This window comes from Salvelinus namaycush, chromosome 40, assembly GCF_016432855.1.
Source record: "Salvelinus namaycush isolate Seneca chromosome 40, SaNama_1.0, whole genome shotgun sequence".
NCBI classification, from domain to species: Eukaryota; Metazoa; Chordata; class Actinopteri; order Salmoniformes; family Salmonidae; genus Salvelinus; species Salvelinus namaycush.
In genome coordinates this window covers 15,481,998-15,503,611 of record NC_052346.1, presented here as the reverse complement: position 1 = coordinate 15,503,611, position 21,614 = coordinate 15,481,998, and the positions used below count along the sequence as shown (strand labels likewise).

Below are 21,614 nucleotides of genomic sequence, written 5' to 3'. Positions count from 1 at the left end.
AACAGTGGAGAGGTGTGATCCGGAGGAAGGAAAACGACCTGCTCCTCTAAAGCATCCTCTCTGTCTCCTCTCTCACAGCAACAGCAGCAGCAGGAGGAATGAGAGGAGAGGAGAGATAGCCGCCAAGAATGAGAAAGAGAGAGAGAGAGCAGACAAAGAGAGAGCAGAGGGGAAGCACAGAGGGAGCAGGAGAGAGAGGAGAGGGTAGAGAGAAAGATGGACGGAGGGAGAATAGAAAGTGGGAAATAGAATCAGACAGAGTTCCCTCCGTTCTGTTGACATCATAAACCCACAGTTGAAGTGTGCCCCGCCTTCCTCCCCAAAATCCAAATCCTTAATCCAAACTGACTCTTTTTTGGGGATCCCTCTCTCCTCTCCTCCTCTGCTTTATTCTCTTCAGCTCCAGTATCTTCACAGAGGAGAGGAAGAATGCAGCCTCCCCACCCCCAGGGCATCAATTATACATTCATGGTCCATGTCTGTGACGTTCCACTAAATCTGACTTCACGCTAAATAGCAATCAGTTATTTGCACCAGTGAACAGAGCAGAATTGCCCCTCTCCATTTCTCTCGCTCTGCTTCAGCTCTGTCCCCAACACTACAAATGACGTAGATAGATTAGCTTGATGGCTAGCTGGTGCAACATACAAGCTGTGCACGCCATAGTCTCTGACAGATACACAAATCAATAGGAACAACAAACACCATGGATACATTCACCGTACAGTTAACATCAACAGTAGGTTGTGTGTTTGTCTTTGTGGTGTTTTATACACAGTGTATCTCTCTCACTACGTTAGTGCAGGGTTTCCCAAACTCGGTCCTGGGCCCCACCTGGGTGCACGTTTTGGTTTTTGCCCTAGCACTACAAAACGTGCACCAGGGGGGGCCCAGGACCGAGTTTGGGAAACCCTGTGTTAGTGTGTCAGTAGGTCAGAGTGTGTGAGGGAAATGGAGTCTTAACCATCAATAAATGATGTGGGAAAAGATGATGCTGTCTTTCTACCCCGCCTCCCCGTTCTACGGTTCTCACAGGAATAATCATCAACTAGAAATAACAGATCATGAAACAAACAGATGTTGTGAAAGGAATTAGGGAACGAGGAAAGGTGAAGAGAACACATCATCCTCCCACTGTTATCCCCTGACACTACAAATCCTCCCTTCTTATTACAGGCTTGTCTCTCTCTCTCTCTCTCTCTCTCTCTCTCTCTCTCTCTCTCTCTCTCTCTCTCTCTCTCTCTCTCTCTCTCTCTCACACACACACACACACACACACACACACACACACACACACACACACACACACACACACACACAATGTATTGTTCTCTCAGATACATCTGTGCACCACATCCATCAAATTCATCTAAAAACAATAACACCCAGATCTCATTGTAAAAACAGCCCAGAAACTAGATGGGCATTTTTTCAGATTTAGGCCAAATCTTTCATACTGCTATGCTGAGAAATCCACTTTTTTTAATCGTTGTTACGTGAGACACGCTACTATTTATAGGTGTGATACACAGTGTCAATAACCAGGGATATTACCACATGCCCATAAATCAGAGAAAGCCAACTATTCACAGACGTCGCAATAGATGAGACTTTTTATAGCTAAAGCCTCCATTGATCGTAATAATGTTGTTTATTTACCCATTTGGCTGTTTCTAAGTAAGTGAATGCACCCTAATTAAAAAAATACACCCAATACTGTGTTCCTTTTCACTCAAAAGCTGCCTCAATAGCTATAAGCCTTCTCCTTCCTTCCTTCCTTCCTTCCTTCCTTCCTTCCTTCCTTCCTTCCTTCCTTCCTTCCTTCCTTCCTTCCTTCCTTCCTTCCTTCCTTCCTTCCTTCCTTCCTTCCTTCCTTCCTTCCTTCCTTCCTTCCTTCCTTCCTTCCTTCCTTCCTTCCTTCCTTCCTTCCTTATTTCCTTCCTTCCTTCCTCCCCCTTTACCCCATCCCTCCCTCTACCTCCCTTCGTCTCCCTCCATCCCTCTTCATCCCTGCACCATCACCTCACCCCATGCATCTCCAGAAAGAAGGGATTTTCTCTGGCAGTGAGTAATCAATACCAAGGGTCTCTGTGCGATACAGGATACACCACGATAGTACAATTCACTCGACCGGGATCAATATGTCCCCGGACCAATCATAACACTGCCTTCTATTACAGCAGTCCAATGAAAATCCAAGAAGCAGGTGTCAAAGCTACAATACGTTGTCAGACAAATGACCTAAGGGGGATTCAGTTATATCACTGTAAGTCACCATAGTAACACAATGGGCGTATATTTTATAGTCCAAAGAAGCTTCCTCTCCTCTCTTTCTTCCCCATCATCAGTTACATGAAAATAAATGAAAACAACATGACTTCCATGCAGATATCAATTAGCTGATACAATACAGTAGCCAGCATACCATTTACTCTACTTGAATGAGCTTACAACAATGTGAAACAGAGCAGACTTCACGGAAGCCCATTGATTTTGTGACAGAGGGGGGTTTCAGTGGCGCAGCTCTGATGAACTCTCTGCAGGCCCACAAGTCTATCAGAGACATTTATCTGGCATTAGCTCCCTGAGGTGGAAAACAGACCCCGCTGTGGGTGCATCTTAATCGAGTTGGTTTTTTATACGAGTCACTTTGCGCTACAGGTCCAACCACAGGACACGGTCAATCCCAACAGAGGAACCCAGAGCCTTCTCCAAAACCTGTTAGTCACAACCCATATCTAGACGTTTGCTGGGGAAGACAAGGTAATCATTCCTCTTGCCCAGAGGTTTCCCCGGGTCTACATGTTCGTTTCCGGTTTCCCTGTCTAGTTAGAGGAAACGTACTACCGGGCACAGACGTCAGTTCAAAGTTCAACTTTTTGCAAATCCAATCAGTTTTCCACATTGATTCAACATTATCACGTTTCATATTAGGGTTGAAATGACGTGGAAACAACGTTGATTCAACCAGTTTTTGCCCAGTGGGTTTGTACATTCTACTACTGTTGTCACGAATACCCTTCCTGTTCGGGTGGCGCTCGCCGGTCTACTAGCTGCCACCGATCCCTTTTTCCTTTTCGTTTGTTTTTGTCTAATTGTTTTCACCTGTTCCTTGTTGGGGTTTTGGGATGGGTGTTATTTAAGTTAGTTTAGCCCGCTGGTGTTTGTGCGGGCTTGTTGTTATTTGACGTATCTGGTGTTTGTGTTCTTTTGGGTTTTCGCTGTCCGGTATTTTTAGTAACTATGGTTTTGGGTTTGTTGCACCTGTGTTTTGGGCTTCACCCATGTTTGTAACTGGTTACATTTCGAAAGGACATTAAAGCGTTTTTCCCGTCAACCTTCTGCTGACTACTTCTACTTCTTCTGACTACTTCCGGCGCCGACAGAGATGGCCGCCTCGCTTCGCGTTCCTAGGAAACTATGCAGTATTTTGTTTTTTTATGTGTTATTTCTTACATTGGTACCCCAGGTAATCTTAGGTTTCATTACATACAGTCGGGAGGAACTACTGAATATAAGAGCAACGTCAACTCACCATCGTTACAACCAGGAATATGACTCTCCCGAAGCGGATCCTGTGTTTTGCCTTCCACCCAGTACAATGGATCTGATCCCAGCCGGCGACCCTAAACAACGACGCCGTAAAAGGGGCAAACGAAGCGGTCTTCTGGTCAGGCTTCGGAGACGGGCACATCGCGCTCCACTCCCTAGCATACTACTCGCCAATGTCCAGTCTCTTGACAACAAGGTTGATGAAATCCGAGCAAGGGTAACATTCCAGAGAGACATCAGAGATTGTAACGTTCTTTGCTTCACGGAAACATGGCTCACCCGAGAGACGCTAACGGAGTCGGTGCAGCCAGCTGGTTTCTTCATGCATCGCGCCGACAGAAACAAACATCTTTCTGGTAAGAAGAGGGGCGGGGGTGTATGCCTTATGATTAACGAGACGTGGTGTGATCATAACAACATACAGGAACTCAAGTCATTCTGTTCACCTGATTTAGAATTCCTCACAATCAAATGTCGACCGCATTATCTACCAAGGGAATTCTCTTCGATTATAATCACAGCCGTATATATTCCCCCCCAAGCAGACACATCGATGGCCCTGAACGAACTTTATCTGACTTTATGTAAACTGGAAACCACACACCCTGAGGCTGCATTCATCGTAGCTGGGGATTTTAACAAGGCTAATCTGAAAACAAGACTCCCTAAATTCTATCAGCATATCGATTGTGCTACCAGGGCTGGTAAAACCTTTGATCATTGTTATACTAACTTCCGCGACGCATATAAGGCCCTCCCCCGCCCTCCTTTCGGAAAAGCTGACCACGACTCCATTTTGTTGCTTCCAGCCTACAAACAGAAACTAAAACAGCAAGCTCCCGCGCTCAGGTCTGTCCGACCAATCTGATTCCACGCTTCAAGACTGCTTCGATCACGTGGATTGGGATATGTTCCGCATTGCGTCCAACAACAACATTGACGAATACGCTGATTCGGTGAGCGAGTTCATTAGAAAGTGCATTGACGATGTCGTACCCACAGCAACGATTAAAACATTCCCAAACCAGAAACCGTGGATTGATGGCAGCATTTGCGTGAAACTGAAAGCGCGAACCACTGCTTTTAACCAGGGCAAGGTGACCGGAAACATGACCGAATACAAACAGTGTAGCTATTCCCTCCGCAAGGCAATCAAACAAGCTAAGTGCCAGTATATAGACAAAGTAGAGTCGCAATTCAACAGCTCAGACACAGGAGGTATGTGGCAGGGTCTACAGTCAATCACGGATTACAAAAAGAAAACCAGCCCCGTCGCGGACCAGGATGTCTTGCTCCCAGACAGACGAAATAACTTTTTTGCTCGCTTTGAGGACAATACAGTGCCACTGACACGGCCCGCTACCAAAACCTGCGGGCTCTCCTTCACTGCAGCCGAGGTGAGTAAAACATTTAAACGTGTTAACCCTCGCAAGGTTGCAGGCCCAGACGGCATTCCCAGCCGCGTCCTCAGAGCATGCGCAGACCAGCTGGCTGGTGTGTTTACGGACATATTCAATCAATCCTTATCCCAGTCTGCTGTTCCCACATGCTTCAAGAGGGCCACCATTGTTCCTGTTCCCAAGAAAGCTAAGGTAACTGAGCTAAACGACTACCGCCCCGTAGCACTCACTTCCGTCATCATGAAGTGCTTTGAGAGACTAGTCAAGGACCATATCACCTCCACCCTACCTGACACCCTAGACCCACTCCAATTTGCTTACCGACCCAATAGGTCCACAGACGACGCAATCGCAACCACACTGCACACTGCCCTAACCCATCTGGACAAGAGGAATACCTATGTGAGAATGCTGTTCATCGACTACAGCTCAGCATTTAACACCATAGTACCCTCCAAACTCATCATCAAGCTCGAGACCCTGGGTCTCGACCCCGCCCTGTGCAACTGGGTCCTGGACTTCCTGACGGGCCGCCCCCAGGTGGTGAGGGTAGTAAACAACATCTCAACACTGGGGCCCCACAAGGGTGCGTTCTGAGCCCTCTCCTGTACTCCCTGTTCACCCACGACTGCGTGGCCATGCACGCCTCCAACTCAATCATCAAGTTTGCGGACGACACTACAGTGGTAGGCTTGATTACCAACAACGACGAGACGGCCTACAGGGAGGAGGTGAGGGCCCTCGGAGTGTGGTGTCAGGAAAATAACCTCACACTCAACGTCAACAAAACAAAGGAGATGATTGTGGACTTCAGGAAACAGCAGAGGGAGCACCCCCCTATCCACATCGACGGGACAGTAGTGGAGAAGGTGGAAAGTTTTAAGTTCCTCGGTGTACACATCACGGACAAACTTAATTGGTCCACCCACACAGACAGCGTTGTGAAGAAGGCGCAGCAGCGCCTCTTCAACCTCAGGAGGCTGAAGAAATTCGGCTTGTCACCAAAAGCACTCACAAACTTCTACAGATGCACAATCGAGAGCATCCTGTCGGGCTGTATCACCGCCTGGTACGGCAACTGCTCCGCCCACAACCGTAAGGCTCTCCAGAGGGTAGTGAGGTCTGCACAACGCATCACCGGGGGCAAACTACCTGCCCTCCAGGACACCTACACCACTCGATGTCACAGGAAGGCCATAAAGATCATCAAGGACAACAACCACCCGAGCCACTGCCTGTTCACCCCGCTATCATCCAGAAGGCGAGGTCAGTACAGGTGCATCAAAGCAGGGACCGAGAGACTGAAAAACAGCTTCTATCTCAAGGCCATCAGACTGTTAAACAGCCACCACTAACATTTAGTGGCCGCTGCCAACATACTGACTCAACTCCAGCCACTTTAATAATGGGAATTGATGGAAATTATGTAAAAATGTATCACTAGCCACTTTAAACAATGCCACTTAATATAATGTTTACATACCCTACATTACTCATCTCATATGTATATGTATATACTGTACTCTATATCATCTACTGCATCTTGCCATCTTTATGTAATACATGTATCACTAGCCACTTTAAACTATGCCACTTTATGTTTACATACCCTACATTACTCATCTCATATGTATAGACTGTACACTATACCATCTACTGCATCTTGCCTATGCCGTTCTGTACCATCACTCATTCATATATCTTTATGTACATATTCTTTATCCCTTTACACTTGTGTGTATAAGGTAGTAGTTGTGGAATTGTTAGGTTAGATTACTTGTTGGTTATTACTGCATTGTCGGAACTAGAAGCACAAGCATTTCGCTACACTCGCATTAACATCTGCTAACCATGTGTATGTGACAAATAAAATTTGATTTGATTTGATTTGCTCTCTGCGTCTGACTCCACACCCATCACTCTCCAGACGTTACAACTGTAATAGCCTTTTAATAGAACAGAAGCCATTCCTTTGTTGTAAACGTAGCTCAGAGTCAGACGCTGTGGAGATACAGGGTGGTGTAGAGGTCCAGGCCCAGGTGACAGACACAGTGGGCATGTCTGTACTGACTGCTGACGACCACACAGAAACCTGATCCTATCACCTAATCCTGGCCCCCTCCAGGCCTCAGACCATGGGACTGACGCCTAACTAGAGAGAAGGAACATAAACAGGACCAGCGCCAGGCCAAACACGGAGGCGCCTCATCTCATGATCTGGGGTGAAATTTCCCCTTGGTACAGATCTAGGATCATCTTTCCTCACCTGACAAAATAGGTCAGTTCCCTTAATATGGCCAGTGGTGGAAAAAGTACCCAATTGTCATACTTGAGTAAAAGTATAGATACCTTAATAGAAAGTTACTCATGTAAAAGTGAAAGTCACCCAGTAAAATACTACCTCAGTAAAAGTCTAAAAGTATTTAGTTTTAAAAATGCTTAAGTATCAAAAGTAAATGTAATTGCTAAAATATACTTAAGTGTCAAAAGTAGAAGTAAAAGTATAAATCATTTCAAATTTTTTATATTAAGCAAAGCAGACGGCTCCATTTTCTTGTTTTTAAAATTACGGATAGCCAGGGGCACACTCCAACACTCAGACTTTATTAACAAAAGATGCTGTTGTGTTTAGTGAGTCCACCAGACCAGAGGTAGTAGGGATGACCACGTGTTCTCTTGATAAGTGCGTGAATTTCAAAATGTTCCTGTCCTGCTAAGCATTCAAAACAAGTACTTTTAGTTGTCAGGGGAAATGTATGGAGTACAATCTGGTATTATGGTACAATTATGGTACTATAATATTTTCTTAAGGAATGTAGTGAAGTAAAAGTAAAACTTCTCAAAAATATAAATAGTAAAGTACAGATACCCCCAAAAACTACTTAAGTAGTACTTTAAAGTATTTTTACTTAAGTACTTTACATCACTGAATATGGCGATACATTGTGGTCCGTGAACATGCACTGTGATGCATTCTGGGAATGTAATGGGATTTCACATCACACAGATGCCTCTTGCTAGTTTATCTCATTCTCTAGGTCTGGTCTGTGTTAGTTACAGGACTGGATAGTGGACTAGGGTGATAAAGAGAGGAGAGAGAGGGGGCAGAGACAGACTGAGAGAAGGAGAGAAAGAGAGAGGGGGGGCAGAGAGAGACTGAGAGATACTATGAGATACTCTATGCCTACAGTATGGACTAAAATTAGGAGGTACTGTATCTACCATGTGACCAGACAGACAGGCAGTCTGTCGGGCTGACAGACATACAGACAACTGGGGGGGGGGGGGGGGGGGGGGGACCCTCACTAGTGTGAGATAATGTATTTACAACTGCAACCCACAGCTGAGTCTTTGAAGTATTGCAATATTATCCTTTGAAACAATGTACTCCCTAGTATTTGCTGTACATAGTACAGTCATTTTATGGATGCAATGCCCAGTCATTTTTCTCAGCGTCTGTTAATAGTTGAGAGCCTAGAAAAAGAGACTATCCTCAGAGGCAGTGCGTGTCTAGTTATCATCATCGGGGGATGCTGTGAATAGCCTGCTCATTAGATGAGTATTATTGGTTTGCACTGGAAGCCTGTCAGCCAACCAACACCTGTTAGGTTTGAAACATCCTGGTCCCCAACTAGAATCAGAAGAATAGGTCAGTGGTGTTGTACAATTCAATATTCTATAAGGAGGTAATGGAAGAGAATGAACAGTAGATAATAGGAGTCTGATGAGGTCTTCTGTGTCTGTTGTGACCTCATCATGGTCCAGTCCATTTTTACTTCAGACTTCGTCCCAGTAAGCACAACAACATCAGATTGTCAGAAGATAACAGATAGCTGAACAGTAAGAAAGAACCTACTCAAGAGCCCAGACACTTCCCACCTTTTCCGTGTGGTTGGTTAGAAAGAGTTCTAACACTCACCTTTGGGTTTCTTTCTCCTGGGGCCGGTCACACCGTCCCTCACACTTCTCAAAGCCTTCCGAGCATCCAGATACTCCTTCTTTAGCATGGCTCCAGTTGATATCTCTCTCACTCTCTTATTCTTTTAACACTGGGCCTCTCAGATGTGTAATCCTCGTTAATCAAACGTCCGTCTTCTTGTCGAACTCTCAAATCACCATCAAATCACAATCTAAGCCCATTCCTCTACACTTAACAGTTCTTCCTGGTTTTACCCTCAAATCCTGACCTTAGTGAGGTAAGAATGACTTATTTCAAAATGGCCACTTCTCCTTAGTTGGAATGTGTATCCCAATCCCATGGAGGCAAGGGTGAATATGAGATCCTTAAAATGGCTTCTCCTCCCAGACTCCTAGATGTACTGTCTACTTCATGGCCAGGGTGAGGACATATTCCTTAAGATGGCTGCCTCAATGCGCCTGATGGTGCCCTCTGCCTCGCTCAGGCCCTCTCTCTCTCTTTCCCCCGTTCCCCCGTTCCCCCGTTCCCCCTTACTCCAACACAACACCAAACCCAGTGGTCTATTTCGAGTGGGCTATTGTACACCCCTGTGACCCCTGCTCTGTACCCTTACAGTGGACCTGCCCTCCTGTAATAAGGAGATTACAGACAGGGCTGAAACAACCTTTACTGTCCTGTCTGACTCTCTGCTTGGACTGAGAAACCCCCTACTAGTGACAGACTGAAGAAGGCTTCCTGTGATCCTGTGATGCACTGAAACAGAATCTGAACTCATTAAAGAACAGAGAAAGTTTGAACACAACTGATTGAGTGGGAGTTGTTTACATTTCTGTCTGTTTTGACAGCCAATGAACATGGCAAAGATATCGTTGTCAGCCACGAATAACTTCAACAAGCTGCTTTAAAGCTGGAATCCTTAATGGTGAAACTGCTACGTCTGTTGAGTCTTGAAAACCCGTCCTTAGGCAACACAGTGACTAGGTTTCAATGATGGACTCTTTTGGCGTAAAGGAAGTACTGCCTACGTCGATAAAGAAAAAAATCCGGGGACTCAAATCACAAGCCAGACATGCCAGAACATCGCAACTTAAAACCAAAGTTTGCAAGCAAAACCTTTGCAGTGGTTTTAGTGAAGGTTGAAGGTGATCTCCGTATTGCTAGCTACTATTTTGTATTTTATTCAAGCTGATAAAGTATTGATGTAGGCAGTGAGGTAGTTCCTCTTTGCCAAAACAGTCCATCATTGAAACCAGACTCTAGTCACTGTGTTGCCCAGCAAACACAGTGACCAGCAAACAACAAACACAGTAACAGCAAACATCAAACACTGTTTTTCCCCTCTGATATCATCGCACTTGCGATAGAACAGCAGAATATGCACTGTCTTTGTTTTTTCAATGCTGCCGAACACGCCTCCACCTCTGTTCAGTCATCAAAACAATAACTATAACAAAGGCTCTGGGCAGTGGTGTAAAGTACTTAAGTAAAAATACTTTAAGGTACTACGTAAGTCGTTTTTTAGGGTATCTGTACTTTCATTTACTATATTTATTTACTTTTACTCCACTACATTCCTGAAGAAAATAAATGTACTTTTTACTCCATACATTTTCCCTGACACACAAAAGTATGCTTCGCAGGACTAGAAAATGGTCCAATTCACACACTTATCAACAGACCATCCCTGGTCATCCCTACTGCCTCTGATCTGACGGACTCACTAAACACAAATGCTTTGTTTGTAAATGATGTCTAAATGATGTATACTTTTACTATTGATACTTAAGTATATTTTAGCAATTACATTTACTTTTGATACTTAAGTATATTTTAGCAATTACTTTTACTCAAGTATGACAATTTGGGTATTTTTTCCACCACTGGCTCTGAGGGAGAACATTGTCTCTGTTTCCCCTAAAGCCGATTCGATCTTTAAGTAACTATAAAAAGTAGAGGTGAACTTTTGAATGACGGACCAAAATCAGAATCAATTTGACAGGCTAAAAACACATGTACAGAGTGTGGTGGTGGACTACATTACATTCTAAATCTGAACAGGATTGTTCACCACTATGTCTGACGTCACTAAATCGGTCTCCTGCTTGAGAATATCAGATGTTAGACACGTAGACCAAATGCTGGAGTGCATATATACCCACCGACAGTGTGAGTCTAAGACATGGGTCTATAACTGCACAGTAAATATATTCTGAGGGTGGGAATCCACCCTGTCAACTTGTCACGGGGTCGTTAAATTACAGTAGAGTTCTGGTTAGCATAGCATAGCTAGCCACACTGAAACTCCCTAGATCCACAAGGACACTGGAGTGGACAGTCACGATATTTGGCATAACAAACTGTAGTTATGGAATATGGGCCAGAGGCGTGGGAGGATCAAGTTCATGTCCTCCCAAGCATGGGAGTATCCATGTACTGTTGCATTCTGGTTTCCTTCCCAGAATAACAAAATGGCAGAGGTTTGAGAGGCCAGTCTAACAGCATGCATGTTTGGTAACTTGAACGGGGTTTATATAAGGCATTCATAACACCTTTATGGATGTTTCATGTAGTCTAAATACCATGTCAGCTAAAATGTCAGCTAAAATACCAGTTACTTGGATAGCGCTCAGAGAAACATATGTAACCATTGGGGTAGTTTACACCATTAAACATCTATCGTGGACATATGAAACTGACAGATTCTCGTGGACAGATGAAACGTTGAGGATCTGTCAAGGCTCACGTATAATTATGTGATTACAAGCAACAATAGTTTCTGATTTGGTCTTTTGTTGTTGATTTTTGGACCAATCAGTATGGGGAGAAGGCGGTGCTTAAGCAGGTGCAGTGATTTTCAAGCCTGTGTTTGGATGATATACAGTTTCCACTAGATTCCACAGCCACAAAGTAAAAATTGTCTGTATCGTAAAAATTCATGAAAACAAAATCTGCCCGTGATAAACACTGGTGAAAGGAGGGGTTTGGCTGAGAGTTTCTGTTTGCGAGGGAGGAGACTTCACTTCCTTCCGTTGCGCAAGGGTAACCATACTTGTTAACAGCATTCCCCCCAGAAGTAAAACAGCAAATTACAGATTTTTGCGAGCGGATTTTACTTCTGGGTAACCAAGATTATAAGAGTTGTAAAATCATTGAATGTGTGAGGGGGTTACGTTTACAGACTGACCTCATGTCAAGTCATTGAAGTGATTCAGTGGTCAAAGGGTAAACACTACTAAGCCAAATATGATGTGTCAAAAAGTATCACAGTCACAGACTGGTGGCTTGTTGTGGCATGGTCAGTACTGACATATGGTGCTTTTTGACTTCTTAAAGGGCCAGCCTCAAAAAAGACCTACATGTGATGCATCTAGTATTTTCTACATGCATCTATTACCAGAAAAAACACACACACACACACACACACTTCCTCTATCCTTTTATACATCTATATCTCCCACTCCCTCAACCCTCCCTCCCTCCCTCTTTCATCATGATGACTGTGATTGAGTGTGACTGTCCATAGTCTCAGCCCCACTGAGGCACTGTGGTGTTGCTATAATTACTTGTGATGTGTACTGGTGCAATAGGAGAGCCCGATGGCATCCACACATCTCTGGAACACGAACCCCCTGGCACATACCATGCCACAAATAAGAGAGGAGGGGGTAGAGGGAATGGAGGAGGCAGAGAACCACACAGGGGTCTGGGGGCAGGGGGAAAAGAAAGAGAGAGAGAGAGAGAGAGAGAGAGAGAGAGAGAGAGAGAGAGAGAAAGAGAGAGAGAGAGAGAGAGAGAGAGAGAGAGAGAGAGAGAGAGAGAGAGAGAGAGAGAGAGGTGAAAAGAAGGGCAGAGAAAGGGGAGATAGAGTGTCTGAGAAGAGGCTTATTGGTCATGGTGCATTGTCATGATGGGAGATAGATGGTCACATGCAGGTTGAATATCACCAGGAGGGAGAGAGACAGAGACCCACCAGGAGGGTGAGACACAGAGACCCACCAGGAGGAGAGATAGACATAGAGACCCACCAGGAGGAGAGATAGACATAGAGACCCACCAGGAGGAGAGATAGACATTGAGACCCACCAGGAGGAGAGATAGACATAGAGACCCACCAGGAGGAGAGATAGACATAGAGACCCACCAGGAGGGTGAGACACAGAGACCCACCAGGAGGAGAGAGACACAGAGACCCACCAGGAGGGTGAGACACAGAGACCCACCAGGAGGAGAGAGACACAGAGACACACCAGGAGGAGAGAGACACAGAGACCCACCAGGAGGGTGAGACACAGAGACCCACCAGGAGGAGAGAGACACAGAGACCCACCAGGAGGAGAGAGACACAGAGACCCACCAGGATGGAGAGAGACACAGAGACCCACCAGGAGGAGATATAGACATAGAGACCCACCAGGAGGAGAGAGACACAGAGACCCACCAGGAGGAGAGATAGACATAGAGACCCACCAGGAGGGTGAGACACAGAGACCCACCGGGAGGAGAGAGACACAGAGACCCACCAGGAGGAGAAAGACACAGAGACCCACCAGGAGGAGAGAGACACAGAGACCCACCAGGATGGAGAGAGACACAGAGACCCACCAGGAGGAGATATAGACATAGAGACCCACCAGGAGGAGAGATAGACATTGAGACCCACCAGGAGGAGATATAGACATAGAGACCCACCAGGAGGATGAGACACAGAGACCCACCGGGAGGAGAGAGACACAGAGACCCATCAGGAGGAGAAAGACACAGAGACCCACCAGGAGGGTGAGACACAGAGACCCAGCAGGATGGAGAGAGACACAGAGACCCACCAGGAGGAGAGATAGACATAGAGACCCACCAGGAGGGTGAGACACAGAGACCCACCAGGAGGAGAGATAGACATAGAGACCCACCAGGAGGAGAGAGACACAGAGACCCACCAGGAGGAGATATAGACATAGAGACCCACCAGGAGGAGAGAGACACAGAGACCCACCAGGAGGGTGAGAGACACAGAGACCCACCAGGAGGAGATATAGACATAGAGACCCACCAGGAGGAGAGAGACACAGAGACCCACCAGGATGGAGAGAGACACAGAGACCCACCAGGAGGAGAGAGACACAGAGACCCACCAGGAGGAGAGATAAACATAGAGACCCACCAGGAGGGTGAGACACAGAGACCCACCAGGAGGAGAGAGACACAGAGACCCACCAGGAGGAAGGAGACACAGAGACCCACCAGGATGGAGAGAGACACAGAGACCCACCAGGAGGAGATATAGACATAGAGACCCACCAGGAGGAGATATAGACATAGAGACCCACCAGGAGGAGAGAGACACAGAGACCCACCAGGAGGAGGGAGACACAGAGACCCACCAGGATGGAGAGAGACACAGAGACACACCAGGAGGAGATATAGACATAGAGACCCACCAGGAGGGTGAGACACAGAGACCCACCAGGAGGAGAGAGACACAGAGACCCACCAGGAGGAGAGAGACACAGAGACCCACCAGGAGGGTGAGACACAGAGACCCACCAGGAGGAGATATAGACATAGAGACCCACCAGGAGGAGAGAGACACAGAGACCCACCAGGAGGGTGAGACACAAAGAGACCCACCAGGAGGGTGAGACACAGAGACCCACCAGGATGGACAGAGACACAGAGACCCACCAGGAGGAGATATGGACATAGAGACCCACCAGGAGGAGAGAGACACAGAGACCCACCAGGAGGAGAGAGACACAGAGACCCACCAGGAGGAGATATAGACATAGAGACCCACCAGGAGGGTGAGACACAGAGACCCACCAGGAGGAGAGAGACACAGAGAGACCCACCGGGAGGAGAGAAACACAGAGACCCACCAGGAGGAGAGATAGACACAGAGACCCACCGGGAGGAGAGAGACACAGAGACCCACCAGGAGGAGAGAGACACAGAGACCCACCAGGAGGAGAGAGACACAGAGACCCACCAGGAGGAGGGAGACACAGAGACCCACCAGGATGGAGAGAGACACAGAGACCCACCAGGAGGAGATATAGACATAGAAACCCACCAGGAGGAGAGAGACACAGAGACCCACCAGGAGGAGAGATAGACATAGAGACCCACCAGGAGGAAAGAGACACAGAGACCCACCAGGAGGAGAGATAGACATAGAGACCCACCGGGAGGAGAGAGACACAGAGACCCACCAGGAGGAGAGAGACACAGAGACCCACCAGGAGGAGAGAGACACAGAGACCCACCAGGAGGAGAGATAGACATAGAGACCCACCAGGAGGTGATATAGACATAGAGACCCACCAGGAGGGTGAGACACAGAGACCCACCAGGAGGAGAGATAGACATAGAGACCCACCAGGAGGAGAGAGACACAGAGACCCACCAGGAGGAAGGAGACACAGAGACCCACCAGGATGGAGATATAGACATAGAGACCCACCAGGAGGAGATATAGACACAGAGACCCACCGGGAGGAGAGATAGACATAGAGACCCACCAGGAGGAGAGATAGACATAGAGACCCACCAGGAGGAGAGATAGACATAGAGACCCACCAGGAGGAGAGATAGACATAGAGACCCACCAGGAGGAGAGATAGACATAGAGACCCACCAGGAGGAGAGATAGACATAGAGACCCACCAGGAGGGAGAGAGACACAGACATGACAAGAGAGGGGTAAGAAGGTTCTAGGCAGAGACTCAAGAATAAGACCAAGATGTCAACAGGAGAGGGGAGAGAGGTGAGGAGAAAAAAAGAGGTTGTGATGGGTGAGGAGAGAGGGGGAGACGGCTGAGGAGCGAGGGGGAGAGGGGAGAGGAGAGAGGGGGAGAGGGGAGAGGGGAGAGGAGAGAGGGCTCAGGAGAAAGGGGGAGAAGAGTGGAGTGAAAGGGAGAAAAGGTATGGGGGCAGAAAGTGATAAGCAGAGATTGTCTGGCGAAGGCCAAAGACGTCCCCAGGAAAGGGAGAGAGGGGAGAGGAGTATGGTGGAAAGGAAGGGCAGTGATTGCAGAGGAAGAGGGAGATCAAGAGAGAGAGGTGGGAAGAATGAGAACCGATAAAAGGGCAAGGAAATAGATGAGTAAAGAGGGGGAGGGAGTGAGAGCTGAAGGGGAGTATAAAGAAGATGAGATGAGATGAGAGGGGAGTGAGTTAGAGTTCCTCGTCTAGCCTTTCAAAAAGGCCGATCCATCTCTCTCAGGCTTCAGCTGTGTCTGTTACGGTGAATTTATGCCGTCAGAACTCCCACCCTCAGCAAAGGAGCCCTCCAAAGCATTCTAATTATAGCTAGTATCTCATGAAACAAGGGGATTAGGGCAATGCTTTCGGCTTCACCACGCACAAAGTACAAAAAGTGTCCTTCGTCGTATCGTCTTCCCTTTAATAGCGTTCTCACCGTAAGATTCTGTCCTGCGTCCCAAAATGGATTACTATTTCCTTAATTGGGGAGGACGGGCTCGTGGTAATGGCTGGAGCGGAATCGGTGGAATGGTATCAATGTGTTTGATGTATTTGTTTGATGCCATTCAATTTACTCTGTTCCAGCCATTATTATGAGCCGTCGTCTCTCGGCAGCCTCCACTGCCACTATATAGGGAGTAGAGTGCAATTTGGGACACAGACAGACAATGTGTTGGATGGCTTTGGGTTGTGGGACACTACGTGTGGAGCTCCAGTTACAACTGTTCATTCTTTCATGTGATGTGGTCCAGACTAATGACATGGCCTTTACTGACTGGTGAGCCACATAGCATTTGTCTGATTCCTTTATTAGATCTATTAAAGGGACAGCTCTGCAGGCCCAAATGTGATACTGTAAATACACAAATAAATACACAAACATCTATTTACAGTCATTCAAATGGAGTAATCTCTCTCTCTCTCTCCATCTCTCTATCTCTCAGTTACACCCTGGACAAAATGGCCGCCATATCACTTCGGTTTGCTCCAAACTGCAAAACAACAACAATCATCCAACCAGGGGGTCAGAAGGTGAAGGGTTCGACTGCTAAAAGATCACAGCGACAGATGACATGGGGGTCACACCAGCCCCACCCTAAACCGCTACGTCTCAATTTAGACTGAGGAGCCAAATTTAACCTCACCCCTCTCAAGACAAGTGTTGCTAGCTGACGGGTTCTACAGTAGAAGTCATTTTGAAAGAGCAGGGTTGAAGTACTTTTGAAAGAGCAAGGGTTTTCTAGAGTGGAATGGACAGCGATTTGAGATGGAATTAAATAAATATACCACCTGCAAACCTGTTGGGTACATTGTTGTTGGCTTTTGTAAAGATTGGTCCTTTGCTTACCGAGCACCTTTTAAAAAGTAGATGGATAACAGATGTTCCCCTGCATGCTTCCCTTGTAGACTTACACAATGTTTTGTGAGGGTTGTCCCCATGTTTCAATACTTAGCAAACACAGATGAATCATAATGTTGTCCCAATGTTTCCCCAACGTTACCTTCTCCCAGGTCCATAACGGCAAGCAGGGCGCTGCTCTGAGCCTCCCCCAGACAGTTGCTGGCCACGCAGGTATAGAGACCAGCGTCACTGGCCTTGCAATCCCTGATCCACAGACCCCCAACATCCTTCTCCCCAGGCGGGGCCAGGAGATCATTGTTACGGTACCAAAACAGAGAGGGGGCAGGTTGACCCCCCACAGACACCCTCAGGCGGATATCACACCCTGTCCCCACTGCAGCCTTGCGGAGCTTGCGCACGAACACCGGCGGGGTTCGACCTGGGTCCCCTGTGTCCGGAACTACCTGGTCCTGGGAAACTTTGGCCCGTTTGGAGGGGATACCAGGACTGAGGTGTGTGCCGCCTTCCGCCATTTTCTTTGGGTTGGTGCTCATGGTTCTGAACACTTCATGTTCAAAAGTGACAGCCTTTCAGATATGGGTTGCAGTTACTGAGTGTACGGAACAATCCTTATGAAATCATCCATTGGTACTTCTATTCCTTGGTTGGTCAGAGGTACCTCTCAGCATTCCAATTTGATCTGGAGTCTGTGGTTACATAGATATACAGTAAGTTACTGTCACAAATGAAATGACCATGCAGCTGCAACGATCCAGTCCACTTATAGACGCAAATAAAACACAGAAGGTAAACAATTAACTTATCATCATAAAGTTACCCCAAATCCCTCAATAAATATCATGCCAGTGAAGGGACAACATGCCTTTAACCCAATTATGAACCCCTGATAATGAACTTACCTCGTCACCTCCCAGAAAAATATGCAATCCATTTTTTTCACATCCTCGCAAAGTCCAGTTAAGGTAACAAGATCTGGGAAGCCAAATATTTCATCTGGAACAAATTAAAGTGTCCTCCCTCTGCCTGCCCTCCTGTTCACTGGAGCCCCTGGTGTAAGTCCACCTGGATCATCTAGACTTAGCCGCCACCACTACAGCCCTTTGAAGGGGGTCTGTGGCTCTGCTTACACCCCACCGAAGAGTGGAGAGAGAGAGAGAGATCTGACCTATGGAGGCTCCAATGTCACCACTATCCAAACTGGCTCTACTTGGACTCGAGGAGAGTGGCTCTAGTGCACCCACACTACTCTTTTTTCTTGTTAGGAGTTAAGCTCCCTCTCTCTCCCTCGCTCCCTCGCTCCCTGTCTCTCCCTCACTCCCTCTCTCTCCCTCGCTCGCTGTCCCTCCCTCGCTCCCTCTCTTTCCCTCGCTCCCCGTGATTGAGTCTCCTGGTAGGTGACGGGCAAGTGCCCCCAGCCTTGAAGTGACAGCTGCATCCTGGATAGGTCACATTTTTTGGCCAGCCCATGTGCCCCTGCCTCTGCCTCTGCCTCTCTCTCACACACACGCAAACCAAGCTTGTGTGTGTGTGTGTGTGTGTGTGCGTGCGTGCGTGCGTGCGTGCGTGCGTGCGTGCGTGCGTGCGTGCGTGCGTGCGTGCGTGCGTGCGTGCGTGCGTCAGAGTAGAGAGGGGAGCCAAGGGCAGTAGATAAATGTGTTCTGATTCATAAGTCAAAGCTAGGCACCCAGCAACATAAGAGCACATGCATACTAACAACTACTGTAGCTCACATGCATACTAACAACTACTGGTAGTTCACATGCATACTAACAACTACTGGTAGCTCACATGCATACTAACAACTACTGGTAGCTCACATGCATACTAACAACTACTGGTAGCTCACATGTATACTAACAACTACTGGTAGCTCACATGCATACTAACAACTACTGGTAGCTCACATGTATACTAACAACTACTGGTAGCTCACATGCATACTAACAACTACTGGTAGCTCACATGTATACTAACAACTACTGGTAGTTCACATGCATACTAACAACTACTGGTAGCTCACATGCATACTAACAACTACTGGGAGCTCACATGCATACTAACAACTACTGGTAGCTCACATGCATACTAACAACTACTGGTAGCTCACATGCATACTAACAACTACTGGTAGCTCACATGTATACTAACAACTACTGGTAGCTCACATGTATACTAACAACTACTGGTAGCTCACATGCATACTAACAACTACTGGTAGCTCACATGCATACTAACAACTACTGGTAGCTCACATGCATACTAACAACTACTGGTAGCTCACATGCATACTAACAACTACTGGGAGCTCACATGCATACTAACAACTACTGGTAGCTCACATGCATACTAACAACTACTGGTAGCTCACATGCATACTAACAACTACTGGTAGCTCACATGTATACTAACAACTACTGGTAGTTCACATGCATACTAACAACTACTGGTAGCTCACATGCATACTAACAACTACTGGTAGTTCACATGCATACTAACAACTACTGGTAGCTCACATGTATACTAACAACTACTGGTAGTTCACATGCATACTAACAACTACTGGTAGCTCACATGTATACTAACAACTACTGGTAGTTCACATGCATACTAACAACTACTGGTAGCTCACATGCATACTAACAACTACTGGTAGCTCACATGCATACTAACAACTACTGGTAGCTCACATGCATACTAACAACTACTGGTAGTTCACATGCATACTAACAACTACTGGTAGCTCACATGCATACTAACAACTACTGGTAGCTCACATGTATACTAACAACTACTGGTAGTTCACATGTATACTAACAACTACTGGTAGTTCACATGCATACTAACAACTACTGGTAGCTCACATGCATACTAACAACTACTGGTAGCTCACATGCATACTAACAACTACTGGTAGTTCACATGCATACTAACAACTACTGGTAGTTCACATGCATACTAACAACTACTGGTAGCTCACATGTATACTAACAACTACTGGTAGTTCACATGTATACTAACAACTACTGGTAGCTCACATGCATACTAACAACTACTGGTAGCTCACATGCATACTAACAACTACTGGTAGCTCACATGCATACTAACAACTACTGGTAGCTCACATGTATACTAACAACTACTGGGAGCTCACATGCATACTAACAACTACTGGTAGTTCACATGCATACTAACAACTACTGGGAGCTCACATGCATACTAACAACTACTGGTAGTTCACATGTATACTAACAACTACTGGTAGCTCACATGCATACTAACAACTACTGGTAGCTCACATGCATACTAACAACTACTGGTAGCTCACATGCATACTAACAACTACTGGTAGTTCACATGCATACTAACAACTACTGGTAGCTCACATGTATACTAACAACTACTGGTAGCTCACATGTATACTAACAACTACTGGTAGCTCACATGCATACTAACAACTACTGGTAGCTCACATGTATACTAACAACTACTGGTAGTTCACATGTATACTAACAACTACTGGTAGCTCACATGCATACTAACAACTACTGGTAGCTCACATGTATACTAACAACTACTGGTAGCTCACATGCATACTAACAACTACTGGTAGTTCACATGTATACTAACAACTACTGGTAGCTCACATGTATACTAACAACTACTGGTAGTTCACATGCATACTAACAACTACTGGTAGTTCACATGTATACTAACAACTACTGGTAGCTCACATGTATACTAACAACTACTGGTAGCTCACATGTATACTAACAACTACTGGTAGCTCACAAGGAAATAAAACCCAAAAAACGTAATTACTTCTCTAAAATGTTTTTAATCTCACAATCTTGTGTTTTTGTTTTGCATTAGGTTGCATCATATTAGATTATTAATTGGTAATTTATAACCTCATACGTCATTGACAGCTTGTCATTATGACTAACTCTGAGTCACAGCAGTAGGAGGAGAACCATCCATGCTGGTATGGGATGAATAAACCCCATCTACAGCTCCTCTGTCTGTCTGGTCACCATGGAAACAGACTATATAGGGCCGTGGACTTGGACCAGAGTCATATATTTAGAGAGTACATCGCTCTGACTTGGGCAAAGACCATCCTCTGGTCTAGGCCTCAAGCAGAGCATGGACCAAATGGTGATGTGTGCAAAGAGGAGACGTATTGCTAATAACCAATACAGTGTATGTCTGTCTGTCTAGCTTACCAATTATAGTCTTCACACCAACGTGCAGTGTTGGGAAATTATTTTTCATGTTGAATTATGTGCATCCAACACTTTGTTAAGAGGTTACAAATGTATCATATTGATAAAAGAACGCCAGTTCCTATTATTTGAAGCAGCTTTGGATAGAAAACGCGCCATTTAGGATGCATCTGGTGTTT

At 46.2% G+C, this 21,614-nt stretch overlaps 1 protein-coding gene across 1 annotated transcript in view; it reads right to left on the bottom strand.

The window, feature by feature from the left end:
- The window catches only part of LOC120033258 (striated muscle preferentially expressed protein kinase-like), a 62,274-nt gene extending 44,550 nt beyond the window's left edge, over positions 1-17,724 (bottom strand). The window contains exon 1 of the mRNA XM_038979532.1: positions 17,352-17,724. Coding sequence (XP_038835460.1) covers positions 17,352-17,724 — 373 coding nt within the window. The remainder of the gene's footprint in view (positions 1-17,351) is intronic.
- Positions 17,725-21,614: the final 3,890 nt, after the last annotated feature.